This window comes from Armigeres subalbatus, chromosome 1, assembly GCF_024139115.2.
Source record: "Armigeres subalbatus isolate Guangzhou_Male chromosome 1, GZ_Asu_2, whole genome shotgun sequence".
Taxonomy (NCBI): domain Eukaryota; kingdom Metazoa; phylum Arthropoda; class Insecta; order Diptera; family Culicidae; genus Armigeres; species Armigeres subalbatus.
In genome coordinates this window covers 149,511,822-149,534,717 of record NC_085139.1, presented here as the reverse complement: position 1 = coordinate 149,534,717, position 22,896 = coordinate 149,511,822, and the positions used below count along the sequence as shown (strand labels likewise).

General features: G+C 38.1%; 1 protein-coding gene across 1 annotated transcript; it reads right to left on the bottom strand.

The window, feature by feature from the left end:
- Nucleotides 1–723: 723 nt before the first annotated feature.
- LOC134207359 (methylthioribose-1-phosphate isomerase) lies at nucleotides 724–19,867 on the bottom strand. Its single transcript, XM_062683080.1, has 8 exons — nucleotides 19,693–19,867; nucleotides 19,277–19,393; nucleotides 12,220–12,274; nucleotides 9,247–9,482; nucleotides 9,020–9,175; nucleotides 8,830–8,882; nucleotides 8,390–8,755; nucleotides 724–919 (listed from the first exon to the last, which is right to left on the bottom strand). Exons 2-8 carry the CDS (start codon nucleotides 19,351–19,353, stop codon nucleotides 783–785), a joined length of 1,080 nt encoding a protein of 359 aa, XP_062539064.1. The 5' UTR covers nucleotides 19,354–19,393; nucleotides 19,693–19,867; the 3' UTR covers nucleotides 724–782.
- Nucleotides 19,868–22,896: the final 3,029 nt, after the last annotated feature.

Sequence of the window (22,896 nt, the reverse complement as noted above, 5' to 3'; positions counted from 1 at the left end):
TCTAGTTGATTTTTTTGAAAATTGAAAATAGCCCAAAAACACTAAATCGATTTGAGCCACCTCGAAATTTTATCCGAATTAGCTAAAAATTTGACAGGAGGCTTATTTTAGGCTAAGAATTGTGATTCTGGGCTGATCAGTTGAATTTTTGATACTTTTTGAAAACATGAAGAGGTCTAATATACAGGCTGGTGATCCACATGAAAGACGACAACGGGTTATCAAGCATGCATTTCAGGTTCCAGAAGTGCAGGTCCAAGAAGTAAAAGGAAAGAGAAAATAGCTACTGCGCTATGGTAATCTTAGACGTGAAAAATGCATTAACTGTGCTAGCTGGGTAGCAATAGTCAGTTCCCTACACAGCACAGGATGAGGGTCCCAGTGTATCTTTACAGAATCCTGAGGAGCTACTTCGAGAAACGGACGCTGGTTGTCGAAACACATGAAGGATTGAATAGAATAGGCTTAACAGAATCTCTGGACCGACTTCGGCATTCGGCCTCGTTGACTCCGGACTTGTTTGTTGATCTAGGAATATGTAAACCACGCAAGAGAATAATGTTGTTGACGCAACAAACTTCCACGGACATAATTAGTTCGTGCATCATGAAGCAAAAAGAAAGAGCGATGTTTGCTATGGCAGGGCTAACATGAAAATTAAGCATGGAAACACATATGCAGTCTACTTATCTTCGGATACTGTTTACGATTATAAAAGATAACTTTTTTTCCGTAAAAGCAATATTAAAAATTTATTGTGCACAATGCCTTTATACTTTCCGTCATTTGTTGTTCGCCGATAGAATTTCCTCTACCTTTTTGCTTAGTTCAGCTGGTTTGAAAACTCCTCTTTCAGTTATGATCCCGGTAATAAGATCAGCGGTGGTTACATCGAAGGCAGGATTCCAACATGTAATACCTAAATACAAAATACTTTATTGAAAACAATTATAGAAACAGAGAGGTGAGCCAGCCTAGGGCTGCAAGCCTCTTTAATAAAGAAATAAAAAAAAAAATTATTGAAACATAGAACTTACTTCTTGTTAAATATTTTGTTATTATATTTTTATAATTAAAATGATTTCATTCATGATCCATGGACAATACGGTGGGCCACTCTCATATGACAAAAAAAAACAAAATCATTTTTTCGAGACGTATACCCCCGAAAATCAAGTTTTTTGCTCGCAGAAGCTGCTGTAAAAATTTCAGCCAGATCCGTCAAGTCTAAATGGATACTCAACGAGCATTAAGTTTATATGAAAAAACCCAGATTAATCCACCTAGCGGTGATGGTGCCTTTCTCGACCTTCGTAAAATGTGTGTGCTTGAAAAAAGATGAGCTAGTGGCTAGGAGTAAAAAAGACAAATTTCTTTGTCCGTTCTATGAAAATCAGATTATTTATGGCAAAGATATTGTAGATCCAGTTGAAAACCGAAAATCATATTTTGTCCCATTTCCGGATGTCGCAACTGTATCGCGAGTGGTGCCCGACTATGGCACAGTTGCGCACTACTCGCGATGCAGTTGCAACATCCGGAAATGCGAGAAAATGCGATTTCCCGGGACCTCGGTTCGGTTTTCAGCTTGATCTACAATATGCTAATAAGAATTTCGACATTTTTGTTTCCTTTTCCAATCTTTTTGACGTACATAACCCTGTTTTATTTCACCCAGTCATATATTTTAAGGATATCACTTTTGGATGTTAGTTGAACTGAAGCTCCGACTACACAAAAGAAAACGTAAATGTCATTCCCATCACGCGAGCGGAGGGCAATATTTGTTATGATATAAATCTCATGACCGTCTTTCTGCCGAACTCCCGTATGAAGTGGGAGAGACAGAGACATCATCTCAGTTCGTCGAGCTGAATCGATTGATGTATAACACTATGGGGGTCTCCATGCCTTCTGTAAGAGTTTGGTTTTTGGAGCGAACATACAGCCTTTTCGTATAAAAAGGCTAAAATGGTGTTTCGGCCATAACTTCCGATCCCATAGTCCGATCTAGTCAATTTTCAATAGGAAACAATAGGAACGGGATTCTGCGTCGCATGCAACTTGTTGCGTGTGAATCGATTAAGGTTAGGTGTCCGAAAAATAGGTGACATTTTTTGTGATTTTTATGAAAAAAGGTATTTTGGTCATAACTTCCGATCTTATAGTCCGACCTGTCCAATTTTCAATAGGAAACAATGGGAAAGGATTCTGCGTCGAATGCAATTTGTTGCGAGCAAATCGGTTGAGAATAAGTGCCTGAAAAATGAGTGACATTTCTTACGCAATATTTTCGTATGAATTTGTATTTTGGCCATAACTTTCGATCCCATAGTCCGACCTGGCCAATTTTCAATAGGAAACAATGAGACAGGATTTTGCAGCGAATGCAACATGTTGCGAGCAAATCGGTTAAGGATAAGTGCCCGAAAAATGAGTGACATTTTTTACGCGATTTTTACGCATGAATTTGTATTTTGGCCATAACTTCCGATCCCATAGTCCGATCTAGCCAATTTCAAACAGGAAACAATGGGACAGGATTCTGCGTCGAATGCAATTCGTTGCGAGCAAATCGGTTGAAGATAAGTGCCCGAAAAATGGGTGACTTTTTTTACGCGAATTTTTCGTATGAATTTGTATTTTGGCCATAACTTTCGATCCCATAGTCCGATCTGGCCAATTGCAAATAGGAAACAATGGGACAGGATTCTGCGTCGAATGCAACTTGTTGCGCGCAAATCGGTTGAAGATAAGTGCCCGAAAAATGAGTGACTTTTTTTACGCGATTTTTTCGTATGAATTTGTATTTTGGCCATAACTTTCGATCCCATAGTCCGATCTAGCCAATTCCAGATAGGAAACAATGGGACAGGATTCTGCAGCGAATGCAACTTGTTGCGAGCAAATCGGTTGAAGATAAGTGCCCGAGAAATGAGTGACTTGTTTTAAGCGATTTTTTCATATGAATTTGTATTTTGGCCATAACTTTCGATCCCATAGTCCGATCTGGCCAATTCCAAATAGTAAACAATGGAACAGGATTCTGCGTCGAATGCAACTTGTTGCGAGCAAATCGGTTAAGGATAAGTGCCCGAAAAATGAGTGACATTTTTTTAGTAGTTTTGCGCACACACACACACACACACATACACACACACACACACACACACACACACACACACACACACACACACACACACACACACACACACAGACATCACCTCAATTCGTCGAACTGAGTCGATTGGTATATAACACTATGGGTCTCCGGGCCTTCTATAAAAAGTTTGTTTTTGGAGCGATCATATAGCCTTTACCGTATACTTAGTATACGAGAAAGGCAAAAATCGAGTAAATTTGTGGTAAAATGCATACTTTTCACTTTTTTGCCTCTAGGTGGCACTGTGGCTCCCGAAAACTGCGAGGGATTTTGTCATAAAACAAAAAAGTTATACCTAGATGAAAAACCCAGATTAATCCACCTAGCGGTGATGGTGCCTTTCTCGACCTTCGTAAAATGTGTGTGCTTGAAAATAGATGAGCTAGTAGCTAGGAGTAAAAAAGACAAATTTCTTTGTCCGTTCTATGAAAATCAGATTATTTATGGCAAAGATATTGTAGATCCAGTTGAAAACTGCATCGCGAGTGGTGCCCGACTATGGCACAGTTGCGCACTACTCGCGATGCAGTTGCAACATCCGGAAATGCGAGAAAATGCGATTGTCGCGAAACCTCGGTTCGGTTTTCAGCTTGATCTACAATATGCTAATAAGAATTTCGACATTTTTGTTTCCTTTTCCAATCTTTTTGACGTACATACCCGTTTTATTTTACCCAGTCATATATTTTAAGGATATCACTTTTGGATGTAAATTGAACTGCAGCTCCGACTACACAAAAAGAAAACGAAAATGTCATTCCCATCAAGCGAGCGGAGGGCAATATTTATTATGATATAAATCTCATGACCGTCTTTCTACCAAACTCCCGTATGAAGAGGAAGGATGTGTATCAGTGTGGAAGCATCCGATAGTTCGTTTTCGGAAAGAAATTATAGCCTTTCGGTACAACTTTGTTGCACAAGAAAGGCAAAAAGTATTTTGGCCATAATTTCAAAGGTAATAGTCCAATCTGGCCAACTTTCTAAATAGAACAGGATTCCGCATCTAATGCAATTTGTTGTGAGTGAATCGGTTGAGGGTAAGTCCATTAAAAGTCAGCTAGACTTTTTTACTCGCTTTTTTATAACACATAGTATATTTTGGCCATAATTTCTGTGCCCATGGTCCAAATTTTCAATAGAAAACAATACGACAGGATTCCGCGTCGAATGAAACTTGTTGGAATTATAGATAGTGGAATATATAGATGAGTGAAGATAAATCCTCTGTCTCCAAACGAACTGTCAAACGTGTCTCCAAACGAGCATGACGTCACAATTTCAATGGAAACGTTAAGGGCTGTGACGTCATATGTGCGTGTGCACGGGCAGAAAAATCGACTCAGCCATGCTTTCGCTCATCTTTATATTCTACTATCTATAGTTGGAATTAAATCGGTTGAGGATAAGTTCCAAAAAAGTGAGCTAAACTTTTCGCACTTTTGGTGCGCGCACACACACACAGAGACATCATCGCAGTTCATCGAGCTTATACGTATATAACACTATGAGTCTCCAGGCCTTCTGTAAAGTTTGGTTTTGGAGCGAACATACAGCCTTTTCGTAGAAAAAGGCAAAAATGGTGTTTCAGCCATAATTTCCGATCCCATAGTCCGATCTAGCCAATTTTCAATAGAAAACAATGGGACAAGATTCTGCGTCGAATGCAATCTGTTGCGAGCGTCAATAGATGAAGTCTAAGTGCTAAACAAGTGAGCTAGACTTTTTCGAACTCTTTTTCACAATAAATAGTAATTTGACCATAACATCTAAGCCCATAGTCCGATCTGGCCAATTTTCAATAAGAAAATATGAGACATTCTGCGTCGAATGCAACTTGTTGTGAGCAAATCGGTTAAGGATATGTGCCCGAAGCATGAGTGACATTTTTTACGCGATTTTTTCGTATGAATTTGTATTTTGGCCATAACTTTCGATCCCATAGTCCGATCTGGCCAAATTCAAATAGGAAACAATGGGACAGGATTCTGCGTCGAATGCAACTTGTTGCGAGCAAATCGGTTGTGGATAAGTGCCCGAAAAATGAGTGACATTTTTTACGCGATTTTTTCGTATGAATTTGTATTTTGGTCATAACTTTCGATCCCATAGTTCGATCTGGCCAATTTCAAATAGAAAACAATGGGACAGGATTCTGCGTCGAATGCAACTTGTTGCGAGCAAATCGGTTGAGGGTAAGTGCCCGAAAAATGAGTGACATTTTTTTACGCGATTTTTTCGTATGAATTTGTATTTTGGCCATAACTTCTGATCCCATAGTTCGATCTGGCCAATTTCAAATAGGAAACAATGGGACAGGATTCTGCGTCGAATGCAACTTGTTGCGAGCAAATCGGTTGAGGGTAAAGGCCCGAAAAATGAGTGACATTTTTTACGCGATTTTTTCGTATGAATTTGTATTTTGGCCAAAACTTCTGATCCCATAGTCCGATCTGGCCAATTTCAAATAGGAAACAATGGGACAGGATTCTGCGTCGAATGCAACTTGTTGCAAGCAAATCGGTTGAGGATAAGTGCCCGAAAAATGAGTGACATTTTTTACGCGATTTTTTCGTATGAATTTGTATTTTGGCCATAACTTTCGATCCCATAGTCCGATCTGGCCAATTTCAAATAGGAAACAATGGGACAGGATTCTGCGTCGAATGCAACTTGTTGTGAGCAAATCGGTTGAGGGTAAGTGCCCGAAAAATGAGTGACATTTTTTACGCGATTTTTTCGTATGAATTTGTATTTTGGCCATAACTTTTGATCCCATAGTCCGATCTGGCCAATTTTCAATAAGAAAATATGAGACATTCTGCGTCGAATGCAACTTGTTGTGAGCAAATCGGTTAAGGATATGTGCCCGAAAAATGAGTGACATTTTTTACGCGATTTTTTCGTATGAATTTGTATTTTGGCCATAACTTTCGATCCCATAGTCCGATCTGGCCAAATTCAAATAGGAAACAATGGGACAGGATTCTGCGTCGAATGCAACTTGTTGCGAGCAAATCGGTTGTGGATAAGTGCCCGAAAAATGAGTGACATTTTTTACGCGATTTTTTCGTATGAATTTGTATTTTGGTCATAACTTTCGATCCCATAGTTCGATCTGGCCAATTTCAAATAGGAAACAATGGGACAGGATTCTGCGTCGAATGCAACTTGTTGCGAGCAAATCGGTTGAGGGTAAGTGCCCGAAAAATGAGTGACATTTTTTAAGCGATTTTTCCGTATGAATTTGTATTTTGGCCATAACTTCTGATCCCATAGTTCGATCTGGCCAATTTCAAATAGGAAACAATGGGACAGGATTCTGCGTCGAATGCAACTTGTTGCAAGCAAATCGGTTGAGGGTAAAGGCCCGAAAAATGAGTGACATTTTTTACGCGATTTTTTCGTATGAATTTGTATTTTGGCCAAAACTTCTGATCCCATAGTCCGATCTGGCCAATTTCAAATAGGAAACAATGGGACAGGATTCTGCGTCGAATGCAACTTGTTGCAAGCAAATCGGTTGAGGATAAGTGCCCGAAAAATGAGTGACATTTTTTACGCGATTTTTTCGTATGAATTTGTATTTTGGCCATAACTTTCGATCCCATAGTCCGATCTGGTCAATTTCAAATAGGAAACAATGGGACAGGATTCTGCGTCGAATGCAACTTGTAGCAAGCAAATCGGTTGAGGGTAAGTGCCCGAAAAATGAGTGACATTTTTTACGCGATTTTTTCGTATGAATTTGTATTTTGGCCATAACTTTTGATCCCATAGTCCGATCTGGCCAATTTCAAATAGGAAACAATAAGACAGGATTCTGCGTCGAATGCAACTTGTTGCGAGCAAATCGGTTGAGTGTAAGTGCCCGAAAAATGAGTGACAATTTTTTTAGTAGTTTTGCGCACACACACACACACATACACACACACATACACACACACATACACACACACACACAGACATCACCTCAATTCGTCGAACTGAGTCGATTGGTATATAACACTATGGGTCTCCGGGCCTTCTATAAAAAGGTTGTTTTTGGAGCGATAGCCTTTACCGTATACTTAGTATACGAGAAAGGCAAAAAGGTGAAATAAAAAAAAAATTACGCCTCCAGATGAAACGCTCCATCCAACGAATTCGCATACAGAGTCGATCGGAGAAGGTAATGATCCCCAATATCGTTAATTTCAGTCAATTTAAAAACTCGAACAAACGAAGTAAATCGAAGCTAATCGATCCGATCGATTCTTCATGTAGAATAGCTGTATGGCACGTTTTCCCCCAGCTGAAAAACCAACATTTACTTTCTCTAACTACTCTGGGCCCCTCCTTAGCCATGTGGTAAGACGCACGGCTACAAAGCAAGACCATGCTGAGGGTGGCTGGGTTCGATTCCCGGTGCCGGTCTAGGCAATTTTCGGATTGGAAATTGTCTGGACTTCCCTGGGCATAAAAGTATCACAGACAAACAGACGTAACACTTCTCATCTCAACATCGTCCACGTGTTGAACGGTTTATTTGAAATTCATTTGTGTTACGCGATTGTGCCACGAGAGGCGCTAGTGTTCAATCGCTTTGACATTTGATTAGTGTATATGCTGCTGAATGTTTTATGTGTTGATGACGATGATGATGATGATTCATAGAGGTATACGTTAGGAGCAAACGTCAAATCGGAAATAATCATTGTCGACTGTGTTTCTCGCGATTCTGATAATAGATGGCAGTAGTGTTTTCTGAAAAAGGTATGACGATATTTTTTTTAACAATTTATATGAAGAGTTACGTCTGTTTGTCTGTGAAAGTATCATCGGGCTAGCCTCATGATATACGAATGCAAAAGTGGTAACCTGGCTTAGAAACCTCGCAGTAAATAACTGTGGAAGTGCTTAATGAACACTAAGCTGCGAGGCGGCTCTGTCCCAGTGTGGGGATGTTAAGCCAATAAGAAGAAGAAGAAATACTCTTTTTCATTTTTTAATAAATTAACTCGCGGTTATTGAATAACTACAGTACCACCTAGAGAAAAAAAAGTGGAAAGTATGCATTTTCCCATATAATTAGGCTGATCTGGATTAGATCTTGGAGCAAAAAACGTACGTCTCGAAAAAATGATTTTGATTTTTTTTATATAAGTGTGGTCCACCCTAATGGACATAATTGAAAGAGAAATGGCATATGCCATAACGAGAAGTACCATTGCTTTAAGTACTAACCTGGTGCGGCTATTCTATGTTCTCCTACATGTGTCATTTCACGGTCGGGACGTTCTTCAATCACAATACGATCGCCCGATGGAATAGTCAAATCAATCGATGTGAACGGAGCTGCCACATAGAATGGCACATCGTGATACTTTGCTACTACTGCAATCTGGTAGGTTCCAATCTTGTTGGCCGTGTCACCATTTGCAGCAACTCTGTCCGCACCAACAACCACTGCGGCCACCCGACGGGATTTGAACAGCGATGCAACCATATTGTCTAAAATCAACGTAGCTGGTAGCTTATCATGAACTAGCTCGTAGGCCGTCAATCTAGCGCCCTGGTTGTAGGGCCTTGTTTCGGTGCAGAAAACGTGCTCTGGAATGGTATTCAAATTAAGGCATATGCTCAAATTATTTGCCGATGTCAGTCGGCGAACACACAAAATTTACCAAGCCGATTCAATTCATGAAGTTTTCTTATAACTCCCAGTGCAGTTCCATAACTAGAAAATACATAATTTTTTAGGGAATTAATTACAACCACATGTTTAGACAAATACAAAACACAAAAATATGCTGTTCCATCCAAAGTTGATGAAAATTGCTTCGCTATTACTAAGATTAGATTACACATACTAACCCTGCAGTTGCCAACGATCCAGTATTACAGTGCGTCAGAACCTTCACTGAATTACCATTAGGAATGTTGGAAAGAATAATATCGGCCCCATTTTTACCGATCGCCATATTGTCGGCAATATCCTTTTCGAGCATAGCTTCAATTGCCTTTAGGAACCTGCAGATTTTGAAGACAACATAAATAACTACAAGTACTACAATAAGTTGAAAGCCATAAATTAACATCACCTTTCCTTCATTACATCCACCGAAACCGATTCATCTTGTGACAAAGCGTTCGCCAGCACAATCAAATCCTCAGCGGCCAGTTTCATATTGACCGCCGTGGGCCGAGCGGATACCAGATAGTTCAATTTGCCTTCCACTTCTTGCTTGAGCGATTGCTTGGTGTCAAATGTTTCATCGAAAATTTCAACGGCCAGCGATAAGCAGCCGACGATGGCTATGGCCGGAGCGCCTCGAACCTGATAAAGAAGAAATCATTGGAAGATGTTTGAGGATGTCCAACCCAAGATACCTAGACCAACGTTTGTAACGAAACGACACTTTTACTGAAATCACGTCAAAAATTAGGGTTGCTGATACTCGGGACCCACAAGGGGAAAATAAACTAAAAAGAACTCTGGTTGATCCACCTAGCCTTTCTCGTGCACTAGATATCCTTAAAAAAAATGGGTGAGATTTTCTTAGCGTGTTTTTTTTTTGTATGAAAATCGTATTTTGACCATAACTTTTGATCCCATAGTCCGATCTGGTCAATTTTCAATAGAAAACAATAGGAAACTTTTCCTCGTCTAATGCAACTTGTTGTAAGCAAATGGATTAGAGATAAGTTCCTATGACAAGAGTGAGTTCTATTTTGCGCAAATACACACGCACACGTACATACACACACAGACATCATCTCAATTTGTCGAGCTGAATCGATTGGTCTTTTATCGTAAAATCGTCTTTAGGAGTGAATATATAGCCTTTTCGTTACACCTTGGTGTAACAACTACGAAATATGAAGAAAGATCAATAAATCAAGTGTAATTATAACATCACATGAAGACAGGATGCTCCAAGACATCTTTTCGAATTGACTTTTGCATTTTCGCATCCAGAAGCAGATTGATTTCTATATTACTTTATCGCTTTATAATCGATTCAGACTACAAGCTTTATCACTTGATAAGGAATATCTTTCACTTAAAATGTAGATACAGGTTATTTAAAATAAAGTTTGAATGTAATACGAAGATTGCGGCAGCGCTTGAGAACTGGGTTCGCAGGTAATCCACCGGGTGTCCTACGAAAGGCTGAAACACATAAGGCTGAATGCTCATAAGGCTGAAATCCCGAAAGGCTGAAAGTCTCAAAAGGCTGAAAGTATCAGAAGGCTATCGAAAGGCTGAAATTGATCGGATGAAATGAATCCCAACCATACGATATGTTGTACAACTATGTTGAGTAGTTGGATAAAGGGTTGGATAGTAATTAAAGAATAAAGAATGATGGATAAAGAATAAAAAATAAAGACTAAAGAATAAAGAATAAAAATAAATAAAGAATAAGGAATAAATGGTCGGGGTTCAGCCAAAACGCACCAAGCGCCAACGAAAAATTACCCATTTTTCTGCCCAAACATTCGTTTAGCAGATTTAATTGATCGCAAATCGTATCGGATATCCCTCAATCCAATAAATGAGGATATTCTATTGCAAATGTACGCTTGAATTGATATGAAACGATTTCCGTTGTCCTTGTACGAACAAAATATCACAAGTCAGTCAAAAAGCCGCTTGGTGCGTTTTGGCTGAACCCCGACCAAATAATGAATAATAAAGAATAAAGAATGAAGGATAAAGAATAAAAAATAAAGAATAAAGAATAAAAAAATAAAGAATAAAGAATAAAAATTGCACAGGAAAAAAAAAGAAAGATTGAAGAAAGAACATAGAAGAAGGAAGAAGAAAAAAATAAGCTAAAGATGGAAGAAGGAATAATGATGAAACAAGAAGTAACAAGGAGGAAGGAAGACAGAAGAAGGAAGGATAAAATGGAAGAATGAAGAAAGAAGAAGGGACAAGAATGGAGAAAAAAAGAAAAGGAAGAAGGTAAAAGAAAAAAGAAGGAAGAAGGAAAAAAGAATGAAAATGAAGGAAGAACAAAACAAGACGAAAGAAGAAAGAAGATGAAGAAACAAGGGACGAGGAAGAAAAGAAAGAAGCAGAAAGGACGAATTTAGGAACATGAAAAAAGGTTGAAAGAGGAAGAAAGAAGAAGGTAGAATGAAGAGAGAATAGAGAAAAAAGAATAAGGAAAAAGAAAGAAGAAACTAGGTAAAGGAAGAAGGTAGAATAAAGAAGACAGAAAGGAAGAAAAAACAAGGAAATGCAAGAAGGAAGGAAGAAGAAGAAAAACAAGGAAATGAAGAAGAAAGAAATAAAAAAGCAAAAGGAAAGAATGGAGAAGGAAGAAGAACAAATAAAAATTAAGGAAGAAGAAACCAGAAAAAAGAAGTATGAAGAAGAAAGAAGGAACAAGGAAGGCAGAAGAAAGAAGAAGGAAATAAGAACAAGGAAGAAGGAATTAAAAAGTAAGAACTATGGAGGAAGAACTAAGAAGAAAGAAGGAAGAAAGAAACAGGAAGAAAAGGAAGGACAGGAAAAAGGAAGAAAAAATGGAATAAAAAGGAAGGAAGAAAAAAAAGGGAGAAGGAAATAGGAAAAAAAGAAGGAAAAAGAAGAGAGAAGAATAAAGAATAAAGAATAAAAAATAATAAAGAATAAAAAAAAGAAAGTAATTTTGGCAAGAATCAAAAACCAAATACAAGAACCAAGAACAATAAAGTCTTGTTCCTTTCTATGTTACTTCAAAATTTTTTGAGCTGTAAAGGCTAAAAAATAAGAATTCCGTATAAAAAATGAAAGACAGCAAGAAGTCGCAAGAAGGTTGCGGATCATTTTAGTTTGTGCCCCTATTATCGACAAATGTGAATTCATCCACTAAAATTGATTCTCACGATTTTCCAGCCTTTTGTTATTTCAGCCTTATGTGAGATTTTTACTTTTCAGCCTTTCGTGTTCAGCCTTATGAGTTTTCAGCATTATGTGATTCAGCCTTTTGTGGAAAACCCAATCCACCTTCATTGAATTAAGTGTGTAAGATTAGGACAATAAGATTTCAATAATATTTCCTTAGTAAAATAATCTTCACCTGCATTTTGTTAATTGCTTTCCAGCCATCTTCAACTCCATTAACATCAATGTACCTGCAAAATAAATATAATCGTAATACATAGTATGAAAAAGTTGCAAAGCATAAATTATTGAAATAACAAAAAATCGTCCTACTCTTGAATAAACTGTTAGCACAAACAGACATAACACATGGAGCATATTCTCACAAAATTCATTGTCGCGCAAACACTAACTTCTGTTATTTACATTGACTTGGGAAAATCACTAACCAGGTGGCGGTAGCGAGCTAACGTCAAACTCGAACAAAGCCGATTTAAGCGCCGCGGTCGGTCTATTGACCAACTAATGATTATTTGAATTGACCGATAAATCAGTAATCTATGTGTTATGTCTGTTTGTTTCTGCTATTAGCCTAATATTAATTCTTTAGGGCCAATTTCTTCACCTCCGCTTAACTTTTAAGCGGCCCCCGTAAGTCTCAAACCATACGCTTAAACATGGTTTGAGACTTGCGGGGGGTGAAAAAATCGATCCTAAATCTAGTAACAAAGCAGCATGATTGTACCACGGGTCATAAATTCATTAGCTGAATGGATATTGAAAATAAAAAGGCATAGTTTGATCCTTTTTATTTTCAATTATTTTCTATAGCAAGGGGAAATGGAAAGCTGGAACCAGACACCTGAGAATATAATTTAGGTGGCGTCGAGATGAGGGGCCCTCGTTAGCCTAACGGTAAGATGCGCGGCTATAAAGCAAGACCATACTTAGAGTGGCTGGGTTCGATTCCCGGTGACGGTCTAGGCAATTTTCGGTTTGGAAATTGTCTCGACTTCCCTGGGCATAAAAGTTTCATCGTGTTAACCTCATGATATACGAATGCAAAAATAAGGCAAAGACAAAGGTGCTGTTTGAACGAGATGACGCCACAAGTAAAATGAATTTCCTTGTATGGACAAATCATCCGTTCTCATCAACTACGCATCGCATCAATATGAAAGTTAGGTCAAAAAGCGACAAATAATTTTTAGATTTCTTGTACCCACGACTTGTTTTACAGTTCCAAACAATAAAAGAGATTTCATTGTACCTCCATACTAAATTCTAGCTGTATACTTTCAATTTCTTCAAGACTGTTCTCCACCTCGTGTGTGTGGAAGGAACATTGAAGGCTTACGGTGACATTGAACAGCAGATGTCACTAGTGTAGCAGATGTCAGCAGATGATACAAACACGCAGCAACACCACCTGTCGCCTGATAGTGGAAATATTGCAATTATATCATCAGATCATCAGGTGTAGTGGCTGTTGTTAAAATGTTTTGAAAGGGCCTCAAGCGGAATTTTTGCTAGAATGCAACTGACAACTCCTATTGTAACTTGGCTTAGAAACCTCGCGGTTAATAACTGTGAAAGTGCTGAATGAACACTAAGCAGTGAGGCGACAATGTCCCAGTGGGGGATATAATGCCAATAAGAAGAAGAAGCATCGAGTTGATCAATCAACTGCTTCACAGAAATATTACTCCTTCACTGATTCTACCTCGCCAATTCGTTCGGAGTTCGTTCGTTCGGAGTTCGGAGAATGTGCAAACCGGAACCTATGCAACAATTTCTTGGGACAATTATGTTTAAACCAGACATTTGAGTAGATTTTTTTTGGTGTGTCTATTGATCCTATTGACCAATTTGGCACATTCGGAATTATCGAAATTAATTTATTGGCTTTTGACGTAGGACTTACGTCTCTCTTTACTATACCGGGTGTCATTTCAAATTTTTTAAATCGACCGCGTTACGCTGTGTTGAAAGATTTCAAACGTAAATAGCTTTTGCCCTATTGAACAGTTTTCTGCAGTTAACCACTCAATCAACAGCTTTCAAGTATGCCTTTCATATTCATGCTTGATAATATCCGAAAACTTGTTTCAATAGGCCCAAAACTGTTTTCAAAGCAAAATATTGAATTCACGAGAACCTATAAATATGAGTACCGCATCATTCTTGCATCATTCCATTGCCACGCTCTGATTGGTGCAGACGTCAGCAAAAGAGCTCTCGCTAGGTCAGGAAGGCATAAAAAAGCGCAGCACGAAGCTTTCTCAAGAGCAAGGCAGAATCGTCAGCATCATCGGCATTTTCGGTCCGGCATTGTCGAGGCCACCGCACAAAGGAGAAGCCTACCGGACAGTAAGCGCGGCTCGGCGGTGTGACGATAGACTGTCAATGACAACACTGAACAAGATGAATTATTGACAGTGGCTGATTTTCTACCCGCCACTTCCACAGCCAGGCGCTATCATATATCCGCAAATAGCCGACATGAGTTAACCTCCAGAAATTGATATGGCGAAAGACATCTAACGCGGGTTTTCTCAAAATTAGGAACTTTTCATGAAAAACTATATGGTACCGGTTATAATGGATGGTGTTCGCTAGTACGCCTACCAAATATTTTTTTATTAAGGTGCTAAAATTTGAGAAATCGAACCTTAGATGCCTTTCGCCACACTGCTTTCAGAAAGTTAACTTCTAGTGTGCCCCTGTACGTTCAAAGTGGACGATTCATTGATCAAGTTTTCTACGATCTCAAGTTTTCAAGATCTACTAAAGAGTTTTTCGCAGTAGAATCGTTTTAAAAATTTAATTAGCTTGCGTGACAACCCTTCGGGATAGAAATTGTGCTTGGGTGCCAATCCAATATTCTAGAGATAAAATTTTATGTGTGATTTTCATAAATTGCGTCAAAACTAACAGTGGATAATTTTTCTGATTTAACCGCAAAGTGGACGAAGGACTTCGCTTGATCATGCCTTTAAAGATTCATAAGATGTCCAAATCTCTTATGATTATGATCTTATTTGGATAAAAAAAACACCGATAACAGCTCAAACATTAATAAACTATCAATCGATTTTTCATCAAATGTTGGATTTTTTGGCATTGATAAAAAAATATGTAGATAAACATTGTTTCCGGGTGTTTCCTTCCTTCTACTACTAACAATGTTGTCTCAGAAAAGAACACGTACTTCCCACCTGAACTGCAATTCTAAGCTCGCTTGCCCGGCTTATTGGCCTGTATCAAGCGAAAAGTCCGGTTAGGAAATAGACGCCAGCAGCGAGCAACAAGCGTAAAAAAGAAGAAGCCTTTCTCGAACGCGTTGATGATGGTGACGCTTTGGCTGACAAAGAAGCGGGATACAAGACACTAGCTGATTGGCCCACGAGGTTCGAGGTTTGAGGTAGATTTGATTTCTGTGTCGGTTTGATGAGAAGATTTTGCCAAGGAATGGTATGCAACGCCGATTATTTATCCAAAATAGTTGATGTGAGAAATTTGGACATATTATGTATTTTAAAGGCATGGTCAAGTCAAGTCCTACGTCCACTTAGCGGTTATGTCACAGACATTACCCACTGTTCGTTTTTTCGATGATAACGGCACCGAAAAAAGCCAATAAATTAATTTCGATAAAGTCACGCGGTGATCAAAGCATTCCTAATTAACATTCGGAATTAGTCTATGAGTCTATCAACCTTTGACTGCAATATCCCAGGCGCGTTGCAACTCGCTTGATTTGTCGAACTTAAATGTCTCGTTGTTCGAAACACTGAATATCTTCTTTCAGAAGTATGCCAATCGGCATGATTCCATTTCGGCATTATACGATAATAGTGCGGTATGCGTCAGTCGATGTATCTTCAATTTCTTAACGTACTCAGCATCTAGTATCTTCGTCTGCCAAATAATGCTCATGAAAATAAAGTGTGAGCTTGTTGCATGCCGCGATCTCCGACTTCAATGAGAAAGTAAAATAAACGGTGCGCAATCGGACGTGTTTCAGGTAGAACGCAGAACATTCGTAAAATCCGAGTTTGTGCTTGTGCTTTCTGCGGTCAATAAGTAAAGGCTTGTTTTTGTTTGTCCGTGTTTTTGAGAAGTATGCAGAATGATTGGACGATCATCCAAAATTCCAAAGTTTCTGATTATAAAGTTGCGCAAAGAAGATCTTCTTACGCTGCTTCTGAATGATGGTCTTCTTATTATGTTGGCAACTTTCATTTTTGTGCAACGCTTCTTCACGGTGTGATTTCACGGGAATGTTCAATTCCGAAGCTTTTTATTTCGATAACCAAGTCACCCCCAGAGTGCAAACACGTGAGTTTCTTTTCGCTACTTTGATGAGGGGGTGGTGTATTGAAGTGTTTTGAAACTGATTCTAGAACAAATCCAATACATTTCGTTTGGTCGTACATGAGGTTAACCGGCGTGGTTCGATAGAAAGGAAAATGAGTAGAATATTTTAAAAGCTCATACCTAATTATATCCCATCCCAGAAGGATACTCGGTGTCTAGTAGTCGCGATTAGAGGCCTGAATAAGAGAAACGCGGATAGGTATGAGCCGCCAATCGAACCGTCAAAAAACAGCAGCCAATCGAGCAGGAGACCTGTCAAGCAGCCAAATGTTGGCTCAAATACTGAAAACGGCTAAATTTGATTTTATGCCATTTTTAAATAAACAAATTTGAATGCATTTTACATTAGTTTGCAATGATATATGCAAGTAATTTAAAGATTATGAAATGAAATTCCATTGTTTATAGGATTCTATTGTCATGTGACGGGGATACATTATATAGCGGTTTGTGAGATTTTGTCTACATGAACGATTTCTTCCTTTTCATGTGTTGCTCTTTGATGAAGAAGATTGAATACAGTGTTGGCAGAGTCATATTTTCTATCCGCGTTTCTCTTATTCAGGCCTCTAGTCGCGATCTCCTACTTTTTATGTCATTTAACCGTGACCAATCTACAGATGAAATGATATAACATCATTTGGGTATGAAAATTGTTTATGTCTATGCACAGGAATTTTCCAGTGCTCGTTATTTTAGATTAATCTGAGTGACTTGTATAACAAGTCATGTTGGTTTAACTTCGAATTAAGACATGGCCGTACCATGTTGTCAATGATTATTCCCAGGTCGTGAATGCTTCCAACGTGCTCCAAGCGTTTCGCGTTTCGTATTCGAAAGATATTCGTGAATTACGGCGATAAGAAAGATACATATATTCTCCAGTGTGGAAGTAATGTCGAAAACTTTGGTCACGATAAAGTCACCAGGACCTTGAAAACTCCGCGAAACCGCAAACCGGTTGTTGAGTGGAGGCAACGTGAATAAAAGGCACTAGGAGCCGTGTGTTATCTCACGAGCCACGAAATCGTTGGGTCACGTCATCGAGCAATTTGGACGTCGGTACCCAAAGTTATTCCACCAAGCATTGGCTTGTTAGCAGGCGAAATCGATCAAGGTCCGATTAGCTCAATCCTGCACAGCATTTGTATACCTGCAAGATACGAAAGACATCAGGGATTGAACCAGACCACCACCATTCGGTACACGCCGCGTCGGGACGAAACTATTTGACCAAAAAGCAATAAATCAACCTTTCACTCATTCTGGAAGTGCATTTCATTTTTTATATATTTCCCGGAAAAGTATTTATGATATATTTTTAAACTTCGTACTAGAATTCTGTCTAGAATTTATTATAAACAGGAATTGTAGAAATCGCTCTCAATAGATAACGAACAACAACAAAAGGAAGGCAGAAACTGTTCCGAATCATAACACGCCATAAAGGTATAGGTAGCCTCCCGAATCAGTTTTTTATCATGACAGCTTTATTTTATTTTATTTATTGGGAGCAGGGAAAAGCCCACTTGAGTTGACCAGTTAGAAATTCATTACCTCTCACTCAAGCGGGCGCAAAACCTCCTCTTTTCTATGCATCAACAGATTACAATTAATATCCAAATGATACAATTCGGCTTAAAACTACATCCAACAATAAACTTAAATCTAGGCCTAGCTACTACTGATTGTCGTTTAGAAGGTGAGTGCAAAATCGTTGCGTTTGGGGACTATATAGGGGAACGGTTCGCCACTTCATCTCATAGCTCCTATTTCCATCCCATCAAAAACAAAGCAATGGAAAGGAATTTGGTTTGTTTGTTATTTTTGTGATTTTTTTCAGCAGTAAGCACGCATGTTGACAAAAAGAAGCGACGAATTTGGTGCCGTATTTCTTTGTTTAGCGATGAGATGGATATATGTACAGTGAGATGGAGATCGGAACATTTCCCCTAGTAATTAATTTCCACTCCGGGTGGCTTAATACCCGGCATATAGGAAATTAACTTTGAATGTACTGAACTATAGCGCGTTTACGATGAGTGGTGCCCAATCTCTGGCGCCGCAGTGTTCATCATAGACGTGTAAAGTGTTATGTACCGTAATCCGGGGGAACATTGATCATTTTTTCAATTGTTTTGTAAATATTTCCCTCGTAAGTTAAATCATAGCTTTTTCAATATTTTTAAAACAATTACTGCTACATGTAGAACGTATAATGCTCTTGTTCTTGATTATTTGATAATTTTACACTTGTTTTATACATGTTTTTTGTCGAATTTTTTTATTTTTCGATTTGGGGTAACTTTGATCCATCATTTATCTATAGAGAAAGCGTATGCAAACGCCCTTAGGTAGGCAAATGTAGTTGGAATCTTATACGCTGAAGCGATGTGCATTGATTGTTTCGAGGAAGACATCATCATCGCTAGTCGGATTATCTGGTTTTTCAACAATATATATCAAAATTTCGAAATGAAAACTATGGATTAACCAAGAAAATAAGATTGCTTATCACATAACTTAAGGTACGAGCTTCATTTTTTGTTATTCTACTTGTTTTGACTGCTTTTTTGGCAGCTTGCTAAAAATTTTATGTTGATTTTATTGTTCAAATTTTGGCGAAAAGTAAATGCAATTTTACCCAAAGATTATATCATTAAGCAGCAAATTTAGTCAAGATTATGATACCTAACTCACAATAAGTAATTGTGATAACAGGAAATAATAATTTATTCATTTCTTGAAAATGGTGAAACTGATCAATGTTACCCTGATGATCAATGTTCCCCCGGATTCCGGTACATGAGAAGGCAATGCAAAAACACAAGAAACAATTTCATTCGTAGATAGATTAGCCTATTATCACTTACTTCGATTGAGCTGGGAGCAACAGCTGGTCCAAAATTTCTAGTTTTCCGTTGTTATATTTGATCGCTTTAAGGCTCATGGTTGTTTTGATGTTTCACTCAGCTATTGTTAAGTTGGAACTAAAAAAATCAAAAAAGGTTTTTAATTATAGAATATTTATATTACTTTGCTGTGAATTTCGAGTATCAACAATCCCAATAATTATATCAATGTTGCAATTAAGTGGTGTATAACGAGAAACTCAGCAGTCATCACTGAGTAATTAACAAATTCAATGTAAATACAAATCTCTTGTGATACGACATCGAGATAGATAAGATTACACATAATGAATTTCAATTAGTTTTTATTCCAATTATTGAGCAATTAAACCTATAAACATTACATTTATAATTCTAAATGCAAAAGCTTTACTTACCTAAAAGATTCTTATACAGGTTATTCTTAACTAGAGTTACCGTAATAGTAAAAGGATGTAGTACACGCGTTCCACTATCAGATTTGGCTCGGTACGTACATACCAAAATAACTGCGTGATTATCAATAACCGAATGGAGGAACCGGCATGCACTGTGCATGCATGACAATTATACAAAAAGTAAATAAAATCTGACAGGTTCCTATACATGTTCAAATAAGCATCCTCTTTGTGTGATAAGTATAGGTTGTGTGATGCATGCTTGTGTAGTAGAACGAAATCACAACTACAAATTAAACTCGCAGATAGTGACTGTCATCATATTGTTAAGGTTCATTCTACTGCGTTCATTCATAATCCATGTTCGTGAATAAGGTATTTGGTCCATTATTATTAACACACTCCTTTAAAAAAGATTCACGAACAGGACGATTTCAGCTTAATCTGTGTCATTTTGATTTGTATCACGTGTGATTATTGCTGGAAAAAATCACGAAATTAAGAAACAAACCCATTTGCGTTCCGATTCTTTGTTTTCGATTGGTATTAATATTGATACATGCTATGAATTTAAGGAGCAGTAACCCTATTAAGGGTTCCCTCTGCATAACATTCTAACGTTTTTTGACAGTGCAAAGGCAAAGGCCGAGGCAAAATACAGTTTACGTACACGGAACATATTTCAAAATTTGCATTGGCATAATTAGGTACAGTAGACGTTCGATAACTGCAAGTTAATTTAACCATAATGCTGTTTAGCTGCAATTCGATAGTTGCAACAGTTTTGCAGTTATTGTACCGCTAAACTTCAACTGATATCAAAGTCAATGACAGACAGACGCGTTTGTCCACTCACAGGACAGTTATCGGTGCTATTTTCTTTGCGTTCATTACATTCTCATTACAGGTGTAACGTCGAGAGAAGTAAAGGGTGAGAAGCACACTTCTCGAGTGATTTTTGAAAACGTCGTATGTCTCTCTTTGTTTACTTTCTCTTTGCATTATTTCAAAGTCATATTATTTTGTATTACCAAACTCTAGTAAGATAAAAGGTTTTCTCGTGATGGGTGATTGAATCAGAAGCGTTACGTTTACCGTTATAATACAGAATGAGAACGAGGCCTCCTTTATTATTCTTTATATATACTTTTGAGTGTAGATCATTTTTGAACTGCTAAGTTGGCATAGCTGATCTGAATATAGGATTTGAAAATATTTGAAAAATAATTATGGCAATGGGCTACTCTAATTCGTATATAACAACTCCTTCATTCTTCAAAAAACTAATAATAATGGCTATTTGAAATACAAAATTATTTTCGAAAGCTGGGATTCAGCTTAGATCTAATCTAATCTAATCTCATACTTGCGCAGCCAATACTTGAAAGCATCCTGGAAAATGACGGTTTCTAAATTCCGTCATTTTTCTTTTCATACGGCCAGGCCAACTACGCAGTATGTACCGCAGAGATGACTTCTAGATACTGAGCGATTTCAGAATTTGTAAACCCTTAAAGTCGATCCATACCATGAAATCGAGGGGATAGGAAGAAAGCGTGGACCTCCCGTACCAAACGCTTCCAGTTAATCAAATATTATATTAATGAATTTTTCGTTGGGAGCAAAGCTATTTAAAAGTTATGAAATGCTCCATTCGGCAAGTGATGGTTGACGTCGTGTTCAGAATAACTACGTTCACTATAAATAAGAAAAGAAGAAGAAAATCATCATTAGTAGACGGTAGCTTCTTTCGTCGGTAACAGATGTGATGACAATTCTGAAAATAAAAGAAGCGCTAGCACAACATTAGAAGATTTGACACTTTAATTATACTCATGTTATTTTTTAAATGCTTTTCCAGACTGCTATCAGAAATCAAGGGGGGTTAAATCCTTGATTCCAATCTAGGAAAAACATTACAGGGACATGAGTATTACTATCTGCGGTTGGGAAGCATCTAGGAAGTTGGAAGGAAGGATTAGTGTAGTATTTACTTAATGACTTACCGACAATTTCATAAGCACTATAGAATTGGAAATTGGGGAAGGTTTTCGTTGGGTCAGGATTTGCCTGTAGCTGGCAATGTGACCGTGGTAGATCTTACCCCGTAACACACCACGTAAAGGTGTCTACCCAGCATTACGGGAACGAAAGCTGGGATTCAGCTTAGTCTTCAAAACTTAATCATTGATCAGAATCATTCATATATAAACAAGAAAAGAACTTCCAGTTATTCTATTAAATTCTATAGACATAATCCTCCATAATATTTGGTTTTCGAGCCCGTTTTGAATGTCTTGGTTGTGCATTCAAAGGATCCGCTTTTTGCTTTCGCCTCGATCGTATTGCATCCGTGGAATACTTTTTCGCCCGATTTTCAGACCCGTTCTCTGCCATTTGGTCAGACTGGCACCAAAACGTTGGGACTCGTTAATTGGCTATCACCTTTAGTGATCTTCAGCTGAGTGCGATGGGCGGTAGTTACCACGCTTCCAATCTGAATCTGAATTGTATCCTTGTTCATCGTTGTCCGAATTCTGCGTTGCCATTTTACTCATCATTTCATTCAAGGTATCGTTGCTGATGTCTTCGTTATTGTTGTGACTGGGCCCTTCTTGCGGATCAACTTCGACCCAATTCACTTGGCGGTTGAGCAGCAAATTTCTAAGTCGAAAACATTTACGCTTAATAGGAATGTCCAGTGTCCACGTGTGTCACAGAAATCGCAAATCATGTTGGCATACTTTGACTTGTTTGATGACACTTTCCTACTGAACTGAATTAAAATAGAAGATAAAAGGACTTTTAGTACACGGGTATGGTGCAAGGTATAAACGTTTCTTTTGTCATTCTATGATATCGTTATTAGTTTATCACTTTCATTTGTGTCTTTTTATATTCACGAATTAAAAATCCACAAATGAACAATAGCAGACACAATCAAAGCATATTCACTATTGTCCCTTTATTTGAAGTGCACTTTGGTTTTCAACTAAATTGTCACCACGTGCCCCGCATGGATCACAATCTATCTTTCACTATAACACTTGAACTGCTGTTGATTTCAATTGTAGCTATCCATTTGATATGCCGAAATACACAATAAGGTTTTATTTTTATCTCGTCGTCACTTATTTTGTATTACCAAACTCTAGTAAGATAAAAGGTTTTCTCGTGATGAGTGATTAAATTAGAAGCGATACG

What these genes read in the sequence shown, in the direction of transcription:
- LOC134207359 (XM_062683080.1), bottom strand. Translation starts at nt 19,353, where the DNA reads ATGAGCCTTAAAGCGATCAAATATAACAACGGAAAACTAGAAATTTTG. An exon ending in AAGCAATTAACAAAATGCAG is followed by an intron (nt 9,483 to 12,219) that starts GTGAAGATTATT and finishes CTTCTTTATCAG; the next exon opens with GTTCGAGGCGCTCCGGCCAT. An exon ending in ACATAGAATAGCCGCACCAG is followed by an intron (nt 920 to 8,389) that starts GTTAGTACTTAA and finishes TTTTGTATTTAG; the next exon opens with GTATTACATGTTGGAATCCT.